We start from the raw sequence: 22,392 nt of genomic DNA on the forward strand, positions 1-22,392 counted from the left end.
CAGCGCGGTGGTTCATGGTGGTCCGACGGTGCGGCGCGTTTCCGGCGAGTTGCTTGCGCAGAATGGTTCGTGATTCCTGTAGGTGCTTCCATGGTGGTTCAGCAGCGTTTTCCGGCGAGGACAGGTACGTGAACGAAACTGGTTCGTGCAGATGCAGGTGCAGGCGCTGGTGGCTCGCGGTGGTGGCGCGATTCGCTGGCTTGGTTCAGGTGGTGTGACGGAGCTGCGAAGTTGTGGCAGGTCTGCGGTGGTGGTGTGACGTTGTTGCAGGTCTGCGAACAAGGAAGAAGATGATGGCGCTTCGTGGTGACCGGCGATTGTGCAGCCATGGCTGCTGCGTGAAGATGAAAAACGATGGTGGCGCTGCCATAGAGTGCGCGAGATGCAGAGATGGTGGAGGTTGTCGCTACTGGTGCGTCGCCGGCAATGGTGTGATGGTGATGCAGTGGTGGCCGGCGAGGTGAGGAGGTGCGGCGGCGGCTGCCATGGTGGTGGAAGGAGAGAAGAAAATTAGGGTTAGGGTTTCATGAGTGAGATGGAGGAGATGATGATGTGGCAGAATCTGAGTGGTCAATTTGGTGAGTGGAGGATTATGACACGTGGCAGCTTATGGTTGGCTAATTTTAAAAGGTGGGGATTGCCACATGGCATGATCTGGTTGAGTGGAGTTTAAGTGGTAGGAGGGGTGCAATTTAGTGAAAACTAGAGGTGCAGAACAGGTTTTTGGTGGTCCACTTTGCAAGAGTGTGCAAATAAAATCTGGGGGTGCATTTAGCTCCTGATTTATTCTTTTTCAGAATTTCTTGATTTTGTACTTATTTTGTAACTTTGAATATTTTAAAATCACACTATTAATTGACCAAAAATAAATTCCAGCTGCATTAACAAACGTTAGAATATTCAATAATATTTTATGCAACTAAAATCAATTTTTACGCCACTTTTACCAAACTTACTCAATAAATCCAATAATCACAAATCCTAATTAAATCAATCTTTAAGCACAGAAAATTCAATTAAATCCCCAAATTTAAATATTAAATGAGGGCAAAAATTTGAACTCATCACTCTGCATTTGAAAGTCTTCGATTTCTTGTCTTTTTGTTAGTGAATATTTTGAATTCACTACCATAAGAGAATATCATGTTAAATTGAATTCATGGAAACTATTCACCACATACAAGATATCTAAATACTTACTCAACATAGGGTTGAAATTTTGAACAATTTAGTAACAAATATCGATGTGCTTGTATTTTCTCTAATGGTGTAAGAGTGAAAGTTGATGAACTTCCCACTGATCTGCCTATTTGAGGATAAATAATTTGAAGATGTTCACTTTCATTACGACGATCATCAACACGTCGACTTCTATTCAACCTTGATTCAACTTCTTCATACAATGAGTAAAAAGTGAGAGTCTCTTCAGCTAAATAACTTTCACTTATATATGCTTCAGGTTGTGCTCTATTTCGTACAAAGGACTTCAAATGTCCTAACATTCTACAAAAAAAAACCAATAATTTAACCAATATTTTAATCAAAATAAATATTTTAGACATAACTACATGTATTTACCTTTCAATTGGATACATCCAACGATAGTAGACTGGTCCTCCCAATTTCACTTCTTCTACAAGATGACAAGTTAAATAGACCATCACAGTGACGAATGATAGAGGTAAAAGAATTTCCAAATGGCAAAGAGTAAGCACAATTCGATGTTGTAACTTGTCAAGATCTGAGATATTCAATCTTTTACAACATAACTCCTTGAAAAATGAGGAAAACTCTACCAACAATGCAGTCACATGGTGAAGCAAAACATTTCGAATAGCTATTGGAAGTAAATGCTGCATGAGGATGTGAGAATCATGACTCTTAAGGCCAAATATCCTATAGTTTTCATCATCAACACAACGAGATATGTTACTTGAATAACCATCTGGCATCTTCACATTCTTTAATGTATTGAGAAATGTCCTTCTTTGTTCTCTTGTCATTGTAAATAACAAAGGAATGTATTTTCCATTTTCATCCGGCTAAAGGTCTTCTTTTATCCCCATATCTTTTAGATCTTGACGAGCTTGAAGATGATCTTTTGATTTTTCATCTTTGAGCATTGTATACAACACATTATCACACGCATTCTTCTCAATATGCATAACATCAAGGTTATGACGTAAAAGATTATCCTTCCATTAAGGAAGATTAAAGAATATGCTTTTTCTTCTCCATTGGTTTCCTTTACTACTTGACTCAAGATTACTGATGAGTGCGTATTTTTGCCCTCATTCAGTGTTTAATTTTGGGTATTTAATTGAATTTATGTGCTTAAAGAGTGGTTTAATTGATAATTATGATAATTAGGCTGTTTGAGCTTGTGTGATAAAAATGTCTTAAAACGTGATTTTTAGCTGCATAAATTATTTTTGAATATTTTAACGTTTGTTGATGCAACTGAAATTAAGATTAAGCTCATTTAAGGTGAGAATAAATTGATTGAAGTTACAGAACACCGTTAAATAAGGCTGAAATTAGCAAGTTCTAAAACTCACTTATGCACCCCCTAAATTACATATACACTCCCCTTTTCCAAATGGGTTGTAGAATATTTACTTCTACACCCCTAACTTTATCTATTTTCACCCCTCCTACCACTTAAACTCCATTCACTAAGATGCTGCCATGTGGCAATCCTCCACTAATTGAGTTGACCAACCAGAAGGCTGCCACGTGTCATCCTGTCATTGCACAGTCAAACTAGTCAAACTTGGTCAAACAGTCAACTCTGGTCAAATATCCAACTCTGGTCAAAAACTGGTCAAAGGAGAGGGATTTAACTGCAAATATTAATATTTTTGGATGTCTATGCAAAATTGGACTACAGAATTGAAAATTGGCTATTTAGAAAATTAATACAAATATTATTTGGTGATAATTTATAAGATATCTTTAAATAATTAATTTATTTAATTATATCATAAATTATTAACCAACTATATTTGTTAAATAGTTTATATCTCTCCAAATATCTTTGAATATTTATCTTTATCTTTATTTTAGAAGATATTTGAGAGGTTTTAGCAACAAAAAAGCCCAGTCCAATTCCTATATAAAGAGACCAAGGGAGAAGCAGAAAAACAAGCTCGGCATTTCAGAATTTAGGAACCCTTAGGGGGACCTAATTTCTTTCTCTCTTTTCTTATCTCTATTCTTCTTTTTATTTTGTATTCCATGGATTGCTAAACTTTTTTGGGTTGATTCCATTGTAATTTCATTATGAATTCTGAGGTTAGAATGAATTAATTCCTTTGTTCTTTTTATTATTGTTGAGGTTTTAATTCATCTATGTCTTTTATCTTTGAATCACGTAAAAAGTAATGATTTTAAATCTATATGCATGTTGATCATATGAGTTCAAGGGTTTTTTAATTTAATTGAGACTTTACTTTGATTTTATTTAGAAACTTTCATATGATTAAATGTGTTTTTACCAATAATTGAGACTTTACTTTGGGTAAAGATATTTACTCTAACTACAATTAATTGAGACTTTACTTTGATTAATTAAGCTTTTTATTTGGTGAGGAGATAAAAGACTAGACATGATTAGGCATAGTAAATTTGATTGAGACTGTACTTTGGTTGAATTTACTGTGGATAATCTAAAAGTTCTAACTTTTAATTGAGACTGTACTTTGGTTAAAAGTGAGAACGCCAACAAATTAATTGAGACTTTACATTGATTAATTTGTAAATCTATAACAATAATTAATTGAGCAATAATCTTTAGATAACCGATGATGAATCTATTTTGAAAAAGCAATGGAATCAATCTATTTTCTTTACTATTGTTTTTTTTTTTTTATCTTTTAAATTTTATTTCTATCTTTGTTTATCTTAATCCCCTATATTTTTTATTTTATTTGACTAACTCATTTGTATAGTTTTATAAGAACTAATTTGTTAAAAATCAATTCCGTGTTCGTTGGGAGACGACTTAGGGTTACTTTACCCTTTCTATTTTCTTGACTACTTTCTTAACAATACTGAAGTTGTTATAGATAAGTAGTATTAATTTGATCGCGTCAACGACAACGTTATCAATTACTATTAAATGTTATGGCATCAAGTTGTTTCAAAATTTCTAACCCCGATAATAATTTTGTAGCACCTCTTTCTTCAATTGTGCCATCAAATTGCTTTTTCATCAATCTAAATTTATGGGTTCTCTCTAAAAAGCATCGATGACCCATGAAACACCACTTGTTACTACGTCTTAATCGACAAGGAAAATCGTCATAATTACAAGTTCGACAAGCATAACCAGTATAAGTATTCCACCCAGATAGAGTACAATGTCCAGGAAAATCACTAACTGTCCACATGAGAGACGCTCGCATTACAAACACTTTGTTTGAAAAAGAATCATATGTTTCAACTCCTTCTGTCCATAGCTCATTCAACTCTTTCACTAAAGGTTGTAAGTACACATCTATCTTGTTTCCTGGCATTTTTTTCCTGGAATTATCATAGAAAGAATAAGAGATGATTGTTTCATGCACTCCCAAGGAGGTCTTTTGTATGGAATTAAAATCATTGGCCATATACTATGACTATTATTCATGGTTCGATAAGGATTGAAGCCATATGTTGCAAGCCCAAGGCGAACATTTCTAGGTTCTAGAGCAAACTCAGGGTGAAGTTGATCAAAACGCTTCCATGCTTTACCATCTCTTGGATGTCTCAACAATCCATCTGGGTTATTGTTTAAAATATGCCATCTCATGGACTTGCTATTTTTGGAGACATGAATAATCTTTGTAACCTTGGTTTCAAGGGAAAGTAACGTAATACCTTTACTGGTAGTTTCTTTTTTCCACTTGTACCTATTTTCTTCCATCTAGATTTCTTACAATATTTGCAATTCTCCAATTTTTCATCTTCTCCCCAGTACAACATGCAGGTTTTTGGGCAAACATCTATTTTGGTATAATTAAGACCAAGCTTTTGTATCACCTTCTTTGCCTCATAAAATGAACTAGGAAATTTTGCATACTCAAATGCGTCTGTCAATAACTCTAAAATCATCGTCATAGCCTTATTAGTCATACCACACAAACATTTTATATAATACAACCTTAATAGAAAAGACAACTTTGAATACTTTTGACATCCTTCATACAACTCTTGGTTACAATCTTTGAGAACCTCAATACTTCATTTGGCATGGTTTCTACAAATTCATTTTTATTCATCCCAAATACATCATTTATCATATCTATCACTGGATTTTCATTTTGTGATGGCACATTTACTACATTTGTGTCTCTTGATTGCATTGTGTCATGTTTCTCCATGCCAAATCCAAACTTTGTAATTTTTTGGAAACTGCTTGCAAATTAAGTGGTCAAACACAACGGCTCTGGTTTCCCATTTATTATAGTGACATCTAGGACAAGGACACCTTATTGTACCATTGACAGATCGACATTCAAATGCAAAGTCTAGAAACTCATTTAACCCATCTAGATATTCAGTTGTATTTCGTGGCATATCAATCCATGACTTATCCATTAATAAACTTGTCTAGTTGAGTTCAAGGAGAAAAAACTAGTTGTAAATAATTGGATATAAATGAGGGATTCAATGAGATTAGAAGTTGTAAACACTAAAATAGAAAACATAAGTGTCCAAACATAAGTGTGTTATCAAGGATATGTTGAACTTAATTTTAGAATAGCTTAAGACTTTTTATTTTCTGTGTCTGCATAAATCATAAATCCTCAACATGTTTTCTTTTTAAATTTAAGCATATGAATATTTGTTACGATTTTATAAGTGTGTTATCAAGGATATGTTGAACTTAATTTTAGAATAGCTTAAGACTTTTTATTTTCTGTGTCTGCATAAATCATAAATCCTCAACATGTTTTCTTTTCAAATTTAAGCATATGAATATTTGTTTTAAAATTTAGTCACCGGATTTAGAGTTACATCCCATGCTATTCAAACATCGGTTGCAGGTGATTCTTCCAACTAGACATATATGTGAAGCAGTGATCTTTATAGGCAAATGCATTTAATTAGCTTTCTTTTCATTTTTAAAAGCTTCATATAAATTCATCTTTTCCATACCATTTGTTTGTAAAAAGATAGTCATACCGTGATAAATTCTTAGTTATATCGAGCCTAGAAGAGGTAGGGATCTTAAATCAAACCGTTTCAGCAAGTTATATTGATTATAAGGATAAGAATATATATATATATATATATATATATATATATATATATATATATATATATATATTACTTTTATATCATTTTAATACTTAATTTTTTACACTGTTTATTTTAAATTATGAAAATATATTTAAATAATTGTTATTTGATATTTTTATTTTATATTTATATAATTATAATTTTTTACTAAAAATTTACATCAGAAACAATTGATATATCTTTCACATCGATTATTTAATAATATAATATTTTTTATTTTATTTTTATAAAAGATTATTTAGTTCATATTTAAAATAATAGAGAAATATATAGTTGTGAGTATAGGTATAATCATGACTAGTTAAATATATGAAAAGAATAACTTTTTACTTGAAAAACATGTCCCATTCCCTTCCGATCCCTACTTTCACGAGTATAAAATCTTCTTTGAAAATATGTTTTAAAGTAATTTACCTGAACATTAGACATGTTAATGTCATGTTTTATTTATTATATTATTTTTATTTTCAATGTATACATGTATTTCTTCAAAATCACATTACAGAAGAACTTTATAAGTAAACTCTTGAACTCGTAATGGACACATAAACTTACCTCACTCGTTGTTCTCCTGTGCTAGATCCACCAACCATAGAAAGCCATTCTGCGCAATGAATTGTTGCTTCAATATCCTGGACAAAATGAACAGCATTGGGCTCAAGTGTAAAGGGGAATTTTATATTTGAAAGGTTTGAATTTGTAGATGGAAGAGTAAAGGAGGGAATGAGGTTGTGAAGTGTCATTTGTCAAATCGTCTTTCACAACCAATGAATAGATTAATTATAGGACGAAATGTCTGTGTAGTTGTTTTCAGTGGTAGAACCTACAAACAATCCTAATGCATAGTCACACACGTGCTAGGTACCTACAATTACAATTCCAATCTTTATAGACACTCTTAAACTTCAACAGTATATAACAATTAGCTTTACAAAATACTATCACTACACTTTGCATACATCGAAGCACCCTAAATAAAGTAAACAAACTTGCTAAAGTGGGGAACATGTATCAATCTCAATTCCCACAATAAATACACCAAATAAAAACAGAAACACACACATCATCATCCCCATGTGACCTCTCTCTGCTGCATGCATATACATCTTTACACTTTAATTCAAACATAAGATTCAGCCAGATATCAGGCCTTGCCAAAACCAAAATGCTGCATTAATTAACCATAATTTCTATTCCAAGTAAACACTCATTTTATTCACATACTTGCAAACTGACTCAATAACACCACTTCCTTTATCAACAATAAGTTGTTTGACTCTATTTTTTTTTATGTTCAAATAACAAAACTCCAATGCTTAAATATTCTGGTCAGAGACCAAACCAACCTCTGCAAGAAACACAATATAAACTTATCCATGTAATTAACTTTACTTACCATTGCCAATGTAACCTTTTAGAATTGAATTATGTAATGTTATTTAATCAATAGCTGCGATTAGTTTATTAACTTTTACAGTAGTAATGAATGATTATAAACTTTTATTCATTTGTATGTGAATATAATTTTCCTGAAGTAAATTTTGAGTTGGAAATGTTTATTGTTCTAACTTTTAAACAAGAGTTAGACTTCTGCATAAGAAAAGTGGTCCTCAGTATATTTAGCATAAGTGTACATGTACAATTATAATAAGCTTGTGCTTGATTTAAGTTGCTATGGAAAACTTACTTTTCTTGATTAATCTGTCTTTTGTGCGAATGTTGAATGTTATGAATGAAAATATGTGTTTATAATATATATATATATATATATATATATATATATATATATATATATTAGTCCATAATGGGAAAGCAAACATGGTGAAAAGGGTATATTGGTGGAATTCCCCCTTGATCGTAAACATGAAGTCAAATAAAAGCGATATTTCATAAAATTTCCTTAGAAAGAAAGGTTGAAAAGAAGAGACTGTGACGTCCCCGTGTATTCTGGAGGAATGGTTGGTGTCACAATAAGGTGGCTAACACTGTTTTTAAGTTACTACAGGGAGCAGAAGAGTCTTGGCTTCCAAATATTTGAAAGATAAGAAGTGGACATTTTTAGGGATAATTATAACTAACATGGATATATATAATACGCATCACACCAAGAGTAAAAACAATGGCATGCTAATAAGGCCAATGATGTGATATCCTTTCCCTCTCTCTGCCAAACTAAATTAATATTTCGTTGTGGTTTTTGTGTTAATCTTCAATTTCCGTGTGGTTGGTTGGTTTTTTGGAAGTGCTTGTAGGAAATAGCATGTGGAAAGCAACTGAACCATGTGGAAAAAGCATGTTAAAAATTCAAATGCTCAATAAAATGTCTGCTAAAAGAACCAGATATCACATAATGCATCTCAAAGAAGGTTTCTGCAAGCCATACGAATTGGAAAAGTCCAATAAGTTTTGAGGAAATACATGACTACCTTCTCACAGATTTTTATTAGGATGAGTCCAATCAAGACCTAAATCACTGATGTTACACATTTTCATGTCTCAAAGAAAAACTTTTTATCTGTTTCATGGTGATGCCATTTTTCACGAATAATTTCCTTATATGAAGAATTTGAAAACTAAAAGATGCTTATACAGTTTTCTATTTACATGTGTAAATCATTTGAAGTTTAATGTAAGAACTAAGATTATGATCGAAAAAGAATGGCTGTGGTTGGAGAAGTAAAAACTGCTATCTAAAATCTCATGCTTAGTTCTCTCCATAGAAAAGTTAAAAATTACAAAACTCTTTTTCCGTTCACAAAAGTTCCTCAAAACAAGGACTAAGGTCCGTGAAAAAGACCATAACAACTATGAATCCAGGACAGAGACAAAATCATAGGAACTAAATGATATCACAGTTAATTAAATACCAGTAAAAAAATCATCAATGCCTCTGAAAGTAGGAAGAGGTTTTAGTGAACACAGATTGAGATTAATTTTAATGTGCTCTTTAGTAGAAAGAAATGATGATGATTGATAATAGAAAATGAGAATTAAGCAATGTTTGGCATGTACTGAAACACTACAAAGTTAAATATTGTGTGCGTTGTCCAAAGCATCTTAGATTTCCGTTGAGTGAGTTTGGAATCTCAACAATAGTAACTTCAGAAATCTCTAATACAAGACTCAAAATAGTAAACTAAGAACATAGATATATACCTCAACAATATCCTAACGAGGTAACTTCTTCTTGAGCTTAACCGATTTCAATTCCAGATTGAACCTCTGCAACTTTTCCTTCCACCATGACAAAAATTTCCATTAAATCAAGAGACCTTATGCTAATGAAAATGGACAGAGAAAATTAATAGTAAAATCATTGGTTTAGGGTTCGAAAAATAGAGAAAGAAGAACGAAAAGAAGAAACTCTACCTTCAAAATGTGAATCTACGAAAAAAACATGAAGCTCGAATGATGTTGGCTATAATTTTCGAAGGTAATCACATTTCTGAACAACAGCAAAGTGAGAGAGTGAACAACAAAGTGAGAGAGCAACCCAATAGGGCGTTCACGCGTTTAAAGTGAGACAGCAAAGTGAGAGAGCAAAGTAAGACAGTTTAAAAGTGAAATAGAGAGGTCACGCGTGAGTATAAAGTTTGGTCTCAACATTGATTGGCATAGGACTGTACTAGCGACCATGTAAAGAATAATTAGTTTCCTTTAATTAATTAACTAAGCATGACTCCAACATTGCCCTCAACATTGCCCTCACGAAGACGTAACTGTTGATATTGATGTCTGTGTTTAAAATTCAATTATATAAAATTAAAATAAAATTAAAAATTGTGACGGTCAAATAGAACCAACATAAATAGTAAATTTTTGTAACATTTTATTTAACTGTCAGAAAAAAACTGCTAATAAAAATTATTTTTTTTGTACTGAGAGGATGACATTAAGTGGATTACAATGTGAAGTTTGTGTTATTCACTTTAAGTGGATTAAAGGTGAAATTGGGTGGATTAAGAGTAAAGTTTGTTAAAGTTTGTCAGTGATTTGATGGATGTGATAGATTAAAAGTTATATTTAAATCAAAGGAAAACAAGATTACCCAATTGTACTTTATTTTAAAAATAATTAAAAATTATCATTACATAAGTTTGATTTATCGTAGAAAAAATATGAAAATGTATAAATTTAATAAAAAAATATTTAAAAGATAATGTAATAAAAAAATTTATAATTAAAAATTACTTTTTAAACCTTATTTTATAACAATTTTCAAATTTTCGTTATTAATTATTTTTGTAAAAATAATTTGAAAAGTCATATTTTTACATCATTTTCATAATTAAGCTGAAAAATAAATTGTGCACATAATTGTAATGTTCAAATCATCCTCAAACCAAGACATAATAGAGATGATTTAAAAATATAAGAATTTTCCTCTTCCTTCTGTTCTCTCTCCGTCAAGGTTGATTGGAAGGAGAGAGATGATGAATTCAAGTGGAGTATAGTGTGAAGTTTGTGTTGTTCACTTTAAGTGGATTAAAGGTTAAAGTGGGCTGATTTAGAGTAAAGTTTCTTAATGTTTGTGAGTCATTTAATGGATGTGATAGATTAAAAATTATATTGAAATCAAAGAAAAACAAGATTACCAAATTGTACTTTATTTTAAAAATAATTAAAAATTATCATTATATAAGTTTGATTTATCGTAAAAAAATATGAAAATGTAAAAATAAAAGTAATATATTTTACTAAAAAATATTTAAAAGATAATTTAATAAAAAATTTATAATTAAAAATTACTTTTTAAACCTTATTTTATTACAATTTTAAAATTTTCGTTGTTAATTATTTTTGTAAAAATAATTTGAAAAGTCATATTTTTACATCATTTTCATAATTAAGTTGAAAAATGAATTGCGGACATAATTGTAATCTTGATATCACCCTCAAACCAAGACATAACATAGATGATTTCAAAATAAAAGAATTTCTCTCTTCCTTCCCCTTTCTCCCTCAAGGTTGAACGGATGAGGAAGGAGAGGATGAATCAATTGGATTACAATGTGAAATTTGTGTTGTTCACTTTAAGTGGATTAAAGGTGAAAGTGGGCTGATTCAAAGTAAAATTTCTTAAGGTTTGTGAGTCATTTAATGGATGTGATAGATTAAAAATTATAATTAAATCAAAGAAAAACAAGATGACCAAATTGTACTTTATTTTAAAAATAATTAAAAATTATCATTATATAAGTTTGATTTATCGTAAAAAGATATGAAAATGTATAAATAAAAGTAATATATTTTACTAAAAAATATTTAAAAGATAATTTAATAAAAAAATTTATAATTAAAAATTAGTTTTTAAACCTTATTTTATTACAATTTTAAAATTTTCGTTGTTAATTATTTTTGTAAAAATAATTTGAAAAGTCATATTTTTACATCATTTTCATAATTAAGTTGAAAAAAGAATTGCGGACATAATTGTAATCTTGATATCACCCTCAAACCAAGACATAACATAGATGATTTCAAAATAGAAGAATTTCCCTCTTCCTTCCCCTTTCTCCCTCAAGGTTGAACGGATGAGGAAGGAGATGATGAATCAATTGGATTACAATGTGAAATTTGTGTGGTTCACTTTAAGTGGATTAAAGGTGAAATTGGGCTGATTCACAGTAAAGTTTCTTAAGGTTTGTGAGTCATTTAATGCATGTGATAGATTAAAAATTATAATTAAATCAAAGAAAAACAAGATGACCAAATTGTACTTTATTTCAAAAATAATTAAAAATTCTCATTATATAAGTTTAATTTATCGTAGAAAAATATGAAAATGTATAAATGAAAGTAACATATTTTAATAAAAAAATATTTTAAAGATAATTTAATAAAAAAATTTATAATTAAAAATTACTTTTTAAACCTTATTTTATTAAAATTTTGAAATTTTCGTTATTAATTATTTTTGTAAAAATAATTTGAAAAGTCATATTTTTACATCATTTTCATAATTGAGCTGAAAAATAAATTGCGGACATAATTGAAATCTTGATATCACCCTCAAACCAAGACATAATAGAGATGATTTCAAAATAGAAGAATTTCACTCTTCCTTTCCTTCTTTTTCTCAAGGTTGATCGGATGGAGAGGGAGAGAATGACATCAAGTGGATTACAATGTGAAGTTTGTGTTGTTCACTTTAAGTGGATTAAAGGTGGAAGTGGGTAGATTAAGAGTAAAGTTTGTGAGTGATTTGATGGATGTGATAGATTAAAAATTATATTTAAATCAAAGAAAAACAAGATTACCAAATTGTACTTTATTTTAAAAATAATTAAAAATTATCATTATATAAGTTTGATTTATTGTAGAAAAAATATGAAAATGTATAAATGAAAGTAACATACTTTAATAAAAAAATATTTAAAAGATAATGTAATAAAAAAATTTATAATTAAAAATTACTTTTTAAACCTTATTTTATTACAATTTTAAATTTTCGTTATTAATTATTTTTGTAAAAATAATTTGAAAAGTCATATTTTTACGTCATTTTCATAATTAAGATGAAAAATAAATTGTGGACATAATTGTAATCTAGATATCACCATCAAACCAAGACATAAGAGAGATTATTTAAGAATAGAAGAATTTCCCTCTTCCTTCCCCTTTCTCCCTCAAAGTTGATCGGATGGAGAGGGAGAGGATGAATCAAGTGGATTACAATGTGAAGTTTGTGTTGTTCACTTTAAGTGGATTAAAGGTGAAAGTGGGCTGATTTAGAGTAAAGTTTGTTAATGTTTGTGAGTGTTTTAATGGATGTGATAGATTAAAAATTATATTGAAATCAAAGATAAACAAGGTTACCAAATTGTACTTTATTTGAAAAATAATTAAAAATTATCATTATATAAGTTTGATTTATCGTATAAAAAATATGAAAATGTATAAATGAAAGTAACATATTTTAAGTAAAAAAAATTATAATTAAAAATTACTTTTTAAATGTTATTTTATAGCAATTTTCAAATTTTCGTTATTTTTACTTCGTTTTCATAATTATGCTTCAAAATAAATTGCGGACATTATTGTAATCTTGATATCACCCCCGAACCATTGCATAACAAACATGATTGAAAAATAGAGGAATTTCCCTCTTCCTTGTCCTAGATGATGAATTTAAGTGGATTAGACTATAAGGTGTCCCTGTCCTAGATGTCACTATAATAAATAGGAAACCAGAGACGTTTTGTTTGACCACTTAATTTGCAAGCAGTTTCCAAAAAATTACAAGTTTGGATTTGGCATGGAAAAACATATGACACAATGCAATCAAGAGACACAAATGTAGTAAATGTGCCATCACAAAATGAAAATCTAGTGATAGACATGATAAATGATGTATTTGGGATGAATAAAAATGATGATGTGGATTATGATGCATATGAAGGACCTTCCGAATTTGTAGAAACCATGCCAAATGAAGAATATATTGAGTTGCTCAGAGATTGTAACCAAGAGTTGTATGAAGGATGTCAAAAGTATTCAAAGTTGTCTTTTCTATTAAGGTTGTATCATATAAAATGTTTGTGTGGTATGACTAATAAGGCTATGACGATGATTTTAGAGTTATTGACAGACGCATTTGAGTATGCAAAATTTCCTAGTTCATTTTATGAGGCAAAGAAGGTGATACAAAAGCTTGGTCTTAATTGTACCAAGATAGATGTTTGCCCAAAAAACTTCATGTTGTATTGGGGAGAAGATGAAAAATTGGAGAATTACAAATATTGTAAGAAATCTAGATGGAAGAAAAAAGGTACAAGTGGAAAAAAAGAAACTACCAGTAAAGGTATTACGTTACTTTCCCTTGAAACCAAGGTTACAAAGATTATTCATGTCTCCAAAAACAGAAAAGTCCATGAGATGGCATATTTTAAACAATAACCCAGATGGATTGTTGAGACATCCAAGAGATGGTAAAGCATGGAAGAGTTTTGATCAACTTCACTCTGAATTTGCTCTAGAACCTAGAAATGTTCACCTTGGGCTTGCAATAGATGGCTTCAATCCTTATCGAACCATGAATAATAGTCATAGTATATGGCCAGTGATTTTAATTCCATACAACAGACCTCCTTGGGAGTGCATGAAACAATCATCTCTTATTCTTTCTATGATAATTCCAGGAAAAAAAATGTCAGGAAACAAGATAGATGTGTACTTACAACCTTTAGTGAAAGAGTTGAATGAGCTATGGACAGAAGGAGTTGAAACATATGATTCTTTTTCAAACGAAGTGTTTGTAATGCGAGCGTCTCTCATGTGGACAGTTAGTGATTTTCCTGGACTTTGTACTCTATCTGGGTGGAATACTTATACTGGTTATGCTTGTCCAACTTGTAATTATGACGTTTTTCCTTGTCGATTAAGATGTAGTAACAAGTGGTGTTTCATGGGTCATCGACGCTTTTTAGAGAGAAGCCATAAATTTAGATTGATGAAAAAGCAATTTGATGGCACAATTGAAGAAAGAGGTGCTACAAAATTATTATCGGGGTTAGAAATTTTGAAACAACTTGATGCCATAACATTTCATAGCAATCTTGAGTCAAGTAGTAGAGGAAACCAATGGAGAACAAAAGGCATATTCTTTAATCTTCCTTATTGGAAGGACAATCTTTTACGTCATAACCTTGATGTTATGCATCTTGAGAAGAATGTGTGTGATAATGTGTTGTATACAATGCTCAATGATGAAAAATCAAAAGATCATCTTCAAGCTCGTCAAGATCTAAAAGATATGGGGACAAAAGAAGACCTTTGGCCGGATGAAAGTGGAAAATACATTCCTTTGTTATTTACAATGACAAGAGAACAAAGAAAGATATTTCTCAATACATTAAAGAATGTGAAGATGCCAAATGGTTATTCAAGTAACATATCTTGTTGTGTTGATGATGAAAACTATAGGATATTTGGCCTTAAGAGTCATGATTCTCACATCCTCATGCAACATTTACTTCCAATAGCTATTCGAAATGTTTTGCCTCACCATGTGACTACAGTGTTGGTAGAGTTTTCTTCATTTTTCAAGGAGTTATGTTGTAAAAGATTGAATATCTCAGATCTTGACAAGTTACAACATCAAATTGTGCTTACTCTTTGCCATTTGGAAATTCTTTTACCTCCATCATTCTTCACTGTGATGGTCCATTTAACTTGTCATCTTGTTGAAGAAGTGAAATTGGGAGGACCAGTCTACTATCATTGGATGTATCCAATTGAAAGGTAAATACATGTAGTTATGTTTAACATATTTATTTTGATTAAAATATTGGTTAAATTATTGTTTTTTTTTGTAGAATGTTAGGACATTTGAAGTCCTTTGTACGAAATAGAGCACAACCTGAAGCATCTATAAGTGAAAGTTATTTAGCTGAAGAGACTCTCACTTTTTACTCATTGTATGAAGAAGTTGAATCAAGGTTGAATAGAAGTCGACGTGTTGATGATCGTCCTAATGAAAGTGAACATCTTCAAATTATTTATCCTCAAATAGGCAAATCAGTGGGAAGTTCATCAACTTTGACTCTTACACCATTAGAGAAAATACAAGCACATCGATATTTGTTACTAAATTGTTCAAAAGTTCAACCCTATGTTGAGTAAGTATTTAGATATCTTGTATGTGGTGATTAGTTTCCATGAATTCAATTTAACATGATATTCTCTTATGGCAGTGAATTCAAAATATTCACTAAGAGAAAGACAAGAAATCGAAGACTTTCAAATGCAGAGTTAGAAAAGATAGTTAGTAAAGAATTTGCAAATTGGTTTCATCAAAGGGTAAGTTTAAATATATACTAGTGTAATTTATGATTTAGTTTTATGACTAATATGATTTTTGATATAGGTTACAAATCCAGACAATACATATGTAATTCTAGATGAATTAAAGTATCTAGCAAGAGGCCCAATGCCAATTGCAAAAAGATATTTTGCATATAATACCAATGGGTACAAGTTTAGAACAGTAAGGCGGGATGAAGGTTTACAAACACAAAATAACGGAGTTTTTCTAACTTCAAACACAACATGTGTTACAAGCAATAATGATGAAAATTTGAGGCTAACGAATTTGCCATACTATGGGAAGTTAGAAGACATAATTGAGCTTAACTATTATGGTTTTCTTAGAGTTGTCCTCTTTAGATGCAAATGGGCTGATACTACACATTCTAGAGGATTTAGAAAGGATGCTTGGAAATTCACTTTGGTAAACTTTTCTCAATCTATTCATATGGGTGAACTTGAAGAGCATAACCCATATATTGAAGCTTCACAAGCACAAATGGTGTATTATGTTGATGATGAGGTAAATAAGGGAATGGAGGTTGTAGTCCACATGATGCCAAGGAATTTGTATGATATGGGAGACATTGATGAAGATATTATATTTGAAAGTGAGTCATACCATGAGCAAGATTTGAATAATTTATTTACAAGTGAAACTGAGGCAATAACATTGGCAAGGGATGATATAGATAATGAATTTGTTATTACAACTCATGTTGAAACCTTCCTTCAAGGAGATACAAGTATGTTTGAATAATTAGTAAAAGTATCATGGTAAGTTATTTCTCTTCTTTTGTTGTTTAGGTTCTTAAATTGGTACCTTTTCTTTCTTTCTTTTTTCTTTTCATTATATATTTTAATCAACTATAATTTTGGGAATTTGAAAGCGTTTAGGGTATTCGTTATACAATAGTGACTATGAAATAGATTACTTTTGTTTTTTTTATGCTACTGAAATTTGAAAGGTGATTTATTTAACTTGTCATGAATATTTGATGAATTTCTAACTTGGTTGGGCACTTTATAGAGAGCCTTTTTTCTTTTATTGGTGGTTGTGATTGAATATTATGACATGGCATATGCTGAAAAATAGATTATTTTTTCATAGAATCGTGTATTGTTGCTTAATCTGATCATGTTAAACTAACCAAACTGCAAACAAGCTATACTGATTGACTCTGTTTGAACAAAATGACAGAAATCCTTTGCTACTTTATTATAATTTCTCTTCTTCATCTTCATTTGCAGTACTTTAGAATTGTACTCTAGTTTAAATAATCATGGCTCCTAAAACCAAACGTCTTAAAAAAACTGCATCTACTCAAGAACCACTTGTTCCTCCTCTTGTGTGTCCTATACCTCCACAACCATATATTGCTCCACCTATACCTCCTACTCAGCAACCACATATTCCTTCTATGTCGACCCATCCATGTGTTCCTCCTCTTATGGATCCTACTCCACATCCACATATTCCTCCTCCTATGGCTCCTACCTCACATCCATATGTTCCACCTCTAGTGGATACTACTCAACAACCACATGCAGGACGTGAGTCGAGTAGAGTATGGACTGTACATGTTATAGGTAATTTTAAGTTTTATTCTACTTATAAATAAGAATTTATAATTTTTTTTTAAATTTCTTACTAATTATGTCTCCATTTGATAGATGAGCAGGGAAATACAAAAAAAAAATTAGTTGACGAAGCCAGGTGTATTTGAGATGCCTCGTGGTGAACGTATAATTGTGCCATTTGATAGACAGTTATGAGCCTGTGGAGAAGCAGCTTCACTTCTTTCTTCAGCATGTGGTCGTATTGCTACAGATTCAAACAATGTTCCCATTAACTTTGATAGTTGGCCAAAGGTTCCAAAGTCATACAAGGATGATTGTTTTAACATTTTAAGGGTACATGTTGAGTATAACGTGGTTAACTTTTCTATTCTTGAATTTGTTTTTAGCTTTAATGCATTTCTATGATTGATTTTAGTTCTTCTATGCTTTTTACCAATTACAATTTTCCTTGAAATAATTTGCACGAATTAGAATGTAGATTGACATTTGTTTTTTTTTATATTTCGGTTGTCATTGCTTATCATGTCTATAGATTCATCATTTCTTCTTTTTTTCTACAATTTTATATACTAACTTCTTTTTTCTTTTTTAGAATTTATTTCATTTCCATGCATCAGAAAGGTTTGTTGAACGTTATTGTTCCCTTTGCATGGAAAATAAGTATAGAAATGAAAAGATGAATTTGTGGAACCGTGTTTATAATAGTTCATTATCAAGAGAACAATTAATTGCTAATGTCCCTGATGGTATTCAAAAAGATTAGTGGTCTTCATTTATTGATTATCATCTAAGTGAAGAGTATAAGGTAGTTTTCACAAATGATTATTATGAATAACTATTTTTTGTCTTTTATTTTAATTAATAACTTTCTTGTCTCAGAAATTAAGCAAGAGAAATGTTGAAGTTAGAAAAGCGCAAAAAATTCCTCATACTGGTGGTGCAAAGCTTTTGTCTACAAAACAACATGAGATGGTAATTATTTGTTCATTGTTGAGTTTAATTAAAATTTATGGAGTGTTTTATTGTTCTTATATGCTCATATTTATTAGGAAGTAAACCTTAGACGTGTTATGGGTAGAGGAGAGTTGTATATTGAGACTCATAAGAAAAGAAATGGATCTTATGTCAATGAAGAGGCAAAGTCTATTGCAATAAGTTTAGTTAAAGTATTTATAAATTCGTATAATTTTGCAATATGTTTTCACTCTGATTTTTATATACTACTACAATATTTTGATTTTTCAACTGTATTCTGTGATATGGAATTAGATAAATTTGAATGCAATAAACCTCCTTTTTTGATAAAATATTCAATGGTTAGATCACAAGTTGGTTTATATAAAATATTCTGTGTTGGATTATAATGGCAGATGTCTTTTAATATAGTTTGTGAATGAAATGCAAAAGAAATCAATATTCATGTGTACTTTTCTATTTACAGGAGAAAATGACACAAGAAATGAGTCAAAGTGTTAATTCTAATGAAATCTCAGCTGATGATTGTGTTAGTAAAGTGTTTGGAAAGGATCATTCTGGACGTGTACGTTGCTTAGGACTAGGTGGTCTTCATAGTGTTGCATTTCAATCCATGATTAGATTTAGTAATGCAGGGCACAATTTCTCAAATTTTGGTTCAGCTAAAAGTTCTCAATTGAAAGAGGAAGTTATTAGTCTGAGGGAAAAGTTAGCAACTTCTGAAGAAAATTTAAAGACATTAAAAAGTGTCATGCTTGCATACATCCAAATGAAGGAAGGGCATATTCCTCATGAGTTGGGAGTCATGTTTGATAATGAGACTAATGTAATTGTAAGTGCTTTATAGTTTGTGTATAATTTAATATCATGTGTATTCTTTTTAAATATGCTAGCATGATATGATGATTTTAAATTTTAATTTCACAGGATGAAGAGAGTGGCCAAGAAGTGCCAACACCACACGGAGGATCATCACTTGATAGTAATTTTCATGGAGTTTGAACTATATGTAATGATATTCCAAGACTTAATTAGATTAATTTGACATATCTCTTACATATGTTAGGATTTTTTCAATCCTTCACTGTACACTTTATAATTTGTAATTTGCTTTGCAACATACTATTTCCTTGCTTACTAGCTATAAGTATATGGGATTTTGTAGTGTTGTTTGGTGTAGTTAATGATAGAATTAATGAAAAATCTTGATCACTTTTTTATGGAGAAAAGAGAACATAATTTTGATTAGGCCGGTAAATATTTGTAAAGAGCATGTAATCCAAGCTTCTTTCATTGACACTACCCATGTGGAAATTCTTTCACATATATTTAATAATTTAATAAATAAGTAAATAGAGAATAGTATTTTTTGTAATAAATGAGTAAATAATTTTTTTTTAAATAAAATAGATAAATAAAATATTGGTTAACATATGAATGAAATACAATTACTAAATAATTTTAGAATATTAAAATTTTTAAAAATATTCAAAAAAAATTATGGTTTTTAATTCTCAAAATATGATATATTTTGTAGCAGCTTTTAGCCGTTAAAATACGATATATTTTGTGACAGTTTTTAACTGTAAAAATACATTATATTTTGTGGCGGTTTTTAATCGTCAAAATATGATACATTTTGTAGCGGGGTTTGACCCTCAAAATATGATATATTTTGTGACGGTTTTTAACCGTCAAAATATAATAAAATATCATAAATTAAAAGTAAATTTTGTAGCGGTCTTTAACTGCTAGAAATTTCTTTTTACTTTTTTGACAGCAATACTAGTGGTTAATTTTTTTTTTGTCAAAAACTGTTTTTGACATACGTAATTTTGACGGTTTATTAAACCGTAAAAAATTTCATTTGAGGCGGTTTTTAACCGCCAAAACTTGTAATTTTAACCATCACAAAAGGTTACTTTTTTTTGTAATGTCTCCCTCTCCATCTGATCAACCTTGAGGGAGAGAGAGGGGAAGCAAGAGGGAAATTCTTCTATTTTTTAAATCATCTCTGTTATGTCTTGGTTTGAGAGTGATATTAAGATTACAATTATGTCCGCAATTTATTTTTTAGCTTAATTATGAAAATTATGTAAAAATATGACTTTTCAAATTATTTTTACAAAAATAATTAATAACAAAAATTTGAAAATTGTAATAAAATAAGTTTTAAAAAGTAATTTTTAATTATAAATTTTTTTCTTAAATTATCTTTTAAATCTTTTTTATTATAATATGTTACTTTCATTTATACATTTTCATATTTTTCTACGATAAATCAAACTTATATAAACATAATTTTTAATTATTTTTAAAATAAAGTACAATTTGGTAATCTTGATTTTCTTTGATTTCAATATAATTTTTAATCTATCACATCCATTAAATCACTCATAAACATTAACAAACTTTACTCTAAATAAGCCCACTTTCACCTATAATCCACTTAAAGTGAACAACACAAACTTCAAATTGTAATCCACTTGATGTCATCCTCTCCCTCTCCATCCGATCAACCTTGATGGAGAGAGGGAAAGGAAGAGGAAAATTCTTCTATTTTTAAATCATCTCTGTTATGTCTTAGTTTGAGGGTGATATCAAGATTACCATTATGTCTGCAATTCATTTTTCATCTTAATTATGAAAATGAAGTAAAAATATGATTTTTCAAATTATTTTTACAAAAATAATTAATAACAAAAATTTAAAATTGTAATAAAATAAGGTTTAAAACGTAATTTTTAATTATAACATTTTTTAGTACATTATCTTTTAAATATTTTGTTAATAAAGTATGTTACTTTCATTTATACATTTTCATATTTTTTCTACGATAAATCAAACTTATATAATGATAATTTTTAATTATTTTTAAAATAAAGTACAATTTGGTAATCTTGTTTTTCTTTGATTTAAATATAATTTTTAATCTATCACATCCATCAAATCACTCACAAACTTTAACAAACTTTACTCTTAATCTACCAACTTTCACCTTTAATCCACTTAAAGTGAACAACGCAAACTTCAGATTGTAATCCACTTGATGTCATTCTCTCCCTCTCCATCCGATCAACCTTGAGGGAGAGAGGCAAAGGAAGAGGGAAATTCTTCTATTTTTAAATCATCTCTATTATGTCTTGGTTTGAGGGTGATATCAAGATTACAATTATATTCGCAATTTATTTTTCAGCTTAATTATGAAAATGATGTAAGAATATGACTTTTCAAATTATTTTTACAAAAATAATTAATAACGAAAATTTGAAAATTGTTATAAAATAAGGTTTAAAAAGCAATTTTTAATTATAAATTTTTTTATTACATTACCTTTTAAATATTTTTTATTTTAAAGTATGTTACTTTCATTTATACATTTTGATATTTTTTCTAGGATAAATCAAACTTATATAATGATAATTTTTAATTATTTTTTAAAATAAAGTACAATTGATGAATCTTGTTTTTTTATGATTTAAATATAATTTTTAATCTATCACATCCATCAAATCTCTCACAAACTTTCACAAACTTTACTCTTAATCCACCCACTTTCAGCTTTAATCTACTTAAAGTGAACAGCACAAACTTCACATTGTAATCCACTTGATGTCATTTTCTCCCTCTCCATCCAACCAACCTTTAGGGAGAAAAAGGGGACGGAAGAGGGATATTCTTCAATTTTTAAATCATCTTTGTTATGTCCTTGTTTGAGGGTGATATCAAGATTACAATTATGTC

At 29.9% G+C, this 22,392-nt stretch overlaps 1 protein-coding gene, 1 long non-coding RNA gene and 1 pseudogene across 4 annotated transcripts; 2 read left to right on the plus strand and 1 right to left on the minus strand.

Annotated features, from left to right (window-relative positions):
• Window positions 1-1,070: 1,070 nt before the first annotated feature.
• Window positions 1,071-9,900, minus strand: LOC114175745 (uncharacterized). Of its 3 annotated transcripts, XR_003602900.1 has the most exons (5): window positions 9,655-9,900; window positions 9,442-9,519; window positions 6,841-6,917; window positions 1,579-1,633; window positions 1,071-1,503 (listed from the first exon to the last, which is right to left on the minus strand). It is a non-coding gene; the product is annotated as an uncharacterized LOC114175745 (long non-coding RNA). The 3 variants fall into 3 exon arrangements; XR_003602901.2 differs by lacking the exons at window positions 1,071-1,503; window positions 1,579-1,633 and adding an exon at window positions 2,467-2,744; XR_014993270.1 differs by lacking the exons at window positions 1,071-1,503; window positions 1,579-1,633 and adding an exon at window positions 2,467-2,744 and having other exon boundaries at window positions 9,442-9,563; window positions 9,655-9,885.
• A 4,642-nt stretch (window positions 9,901-14,542) lies between these two features.
• LOC114188614 (uncharacterized) lies at window positions 14,543-16,852 on the plus strand. The gene is made up of 4 exons (XM_085666031.1): window positions 14,543-15,528; window positions 15,603-15,905; window positions 15,981-16,090; window positions 16,167-16,852. Exons 1-4 carry the CDS (start codon window positions 14,546-14,548, stop codon window positions 16,850-16,852), a joined length of 2,082 nt encoding a protein of 693 aa, XP_085522157.1. The 5' UTR covers window positions 14,543-14,545.
• A 1,012-nt stretch (window positions 16,853-17,864) lies between these two features.
• LOC146888733 (uncharacterized) lies at window positions 17,865-18,828 on the plus strand (annotated as a pseudogene).
• The last annotated feature ends 3,564 nt before the right edge of the window (window positions 18,829-22,392 follow it).

The sequence above is a fragment of the Vigna unguiculata genome, chromosome 1, assembly GCF_037176805.1.
Source record: "Vigna unguiculata cultivar grain cowpea cultivar isolate G323 ecotype 2 chromosome 1, ASM3717680v1, whole genome shotgun sequence".
Lineage (NCBI taxonomy): Eukaryota > Viridiplantae > Streptophyta > Magnoliopsida > Fabales > Fabaceae > Vigna > Vigna unguiculata.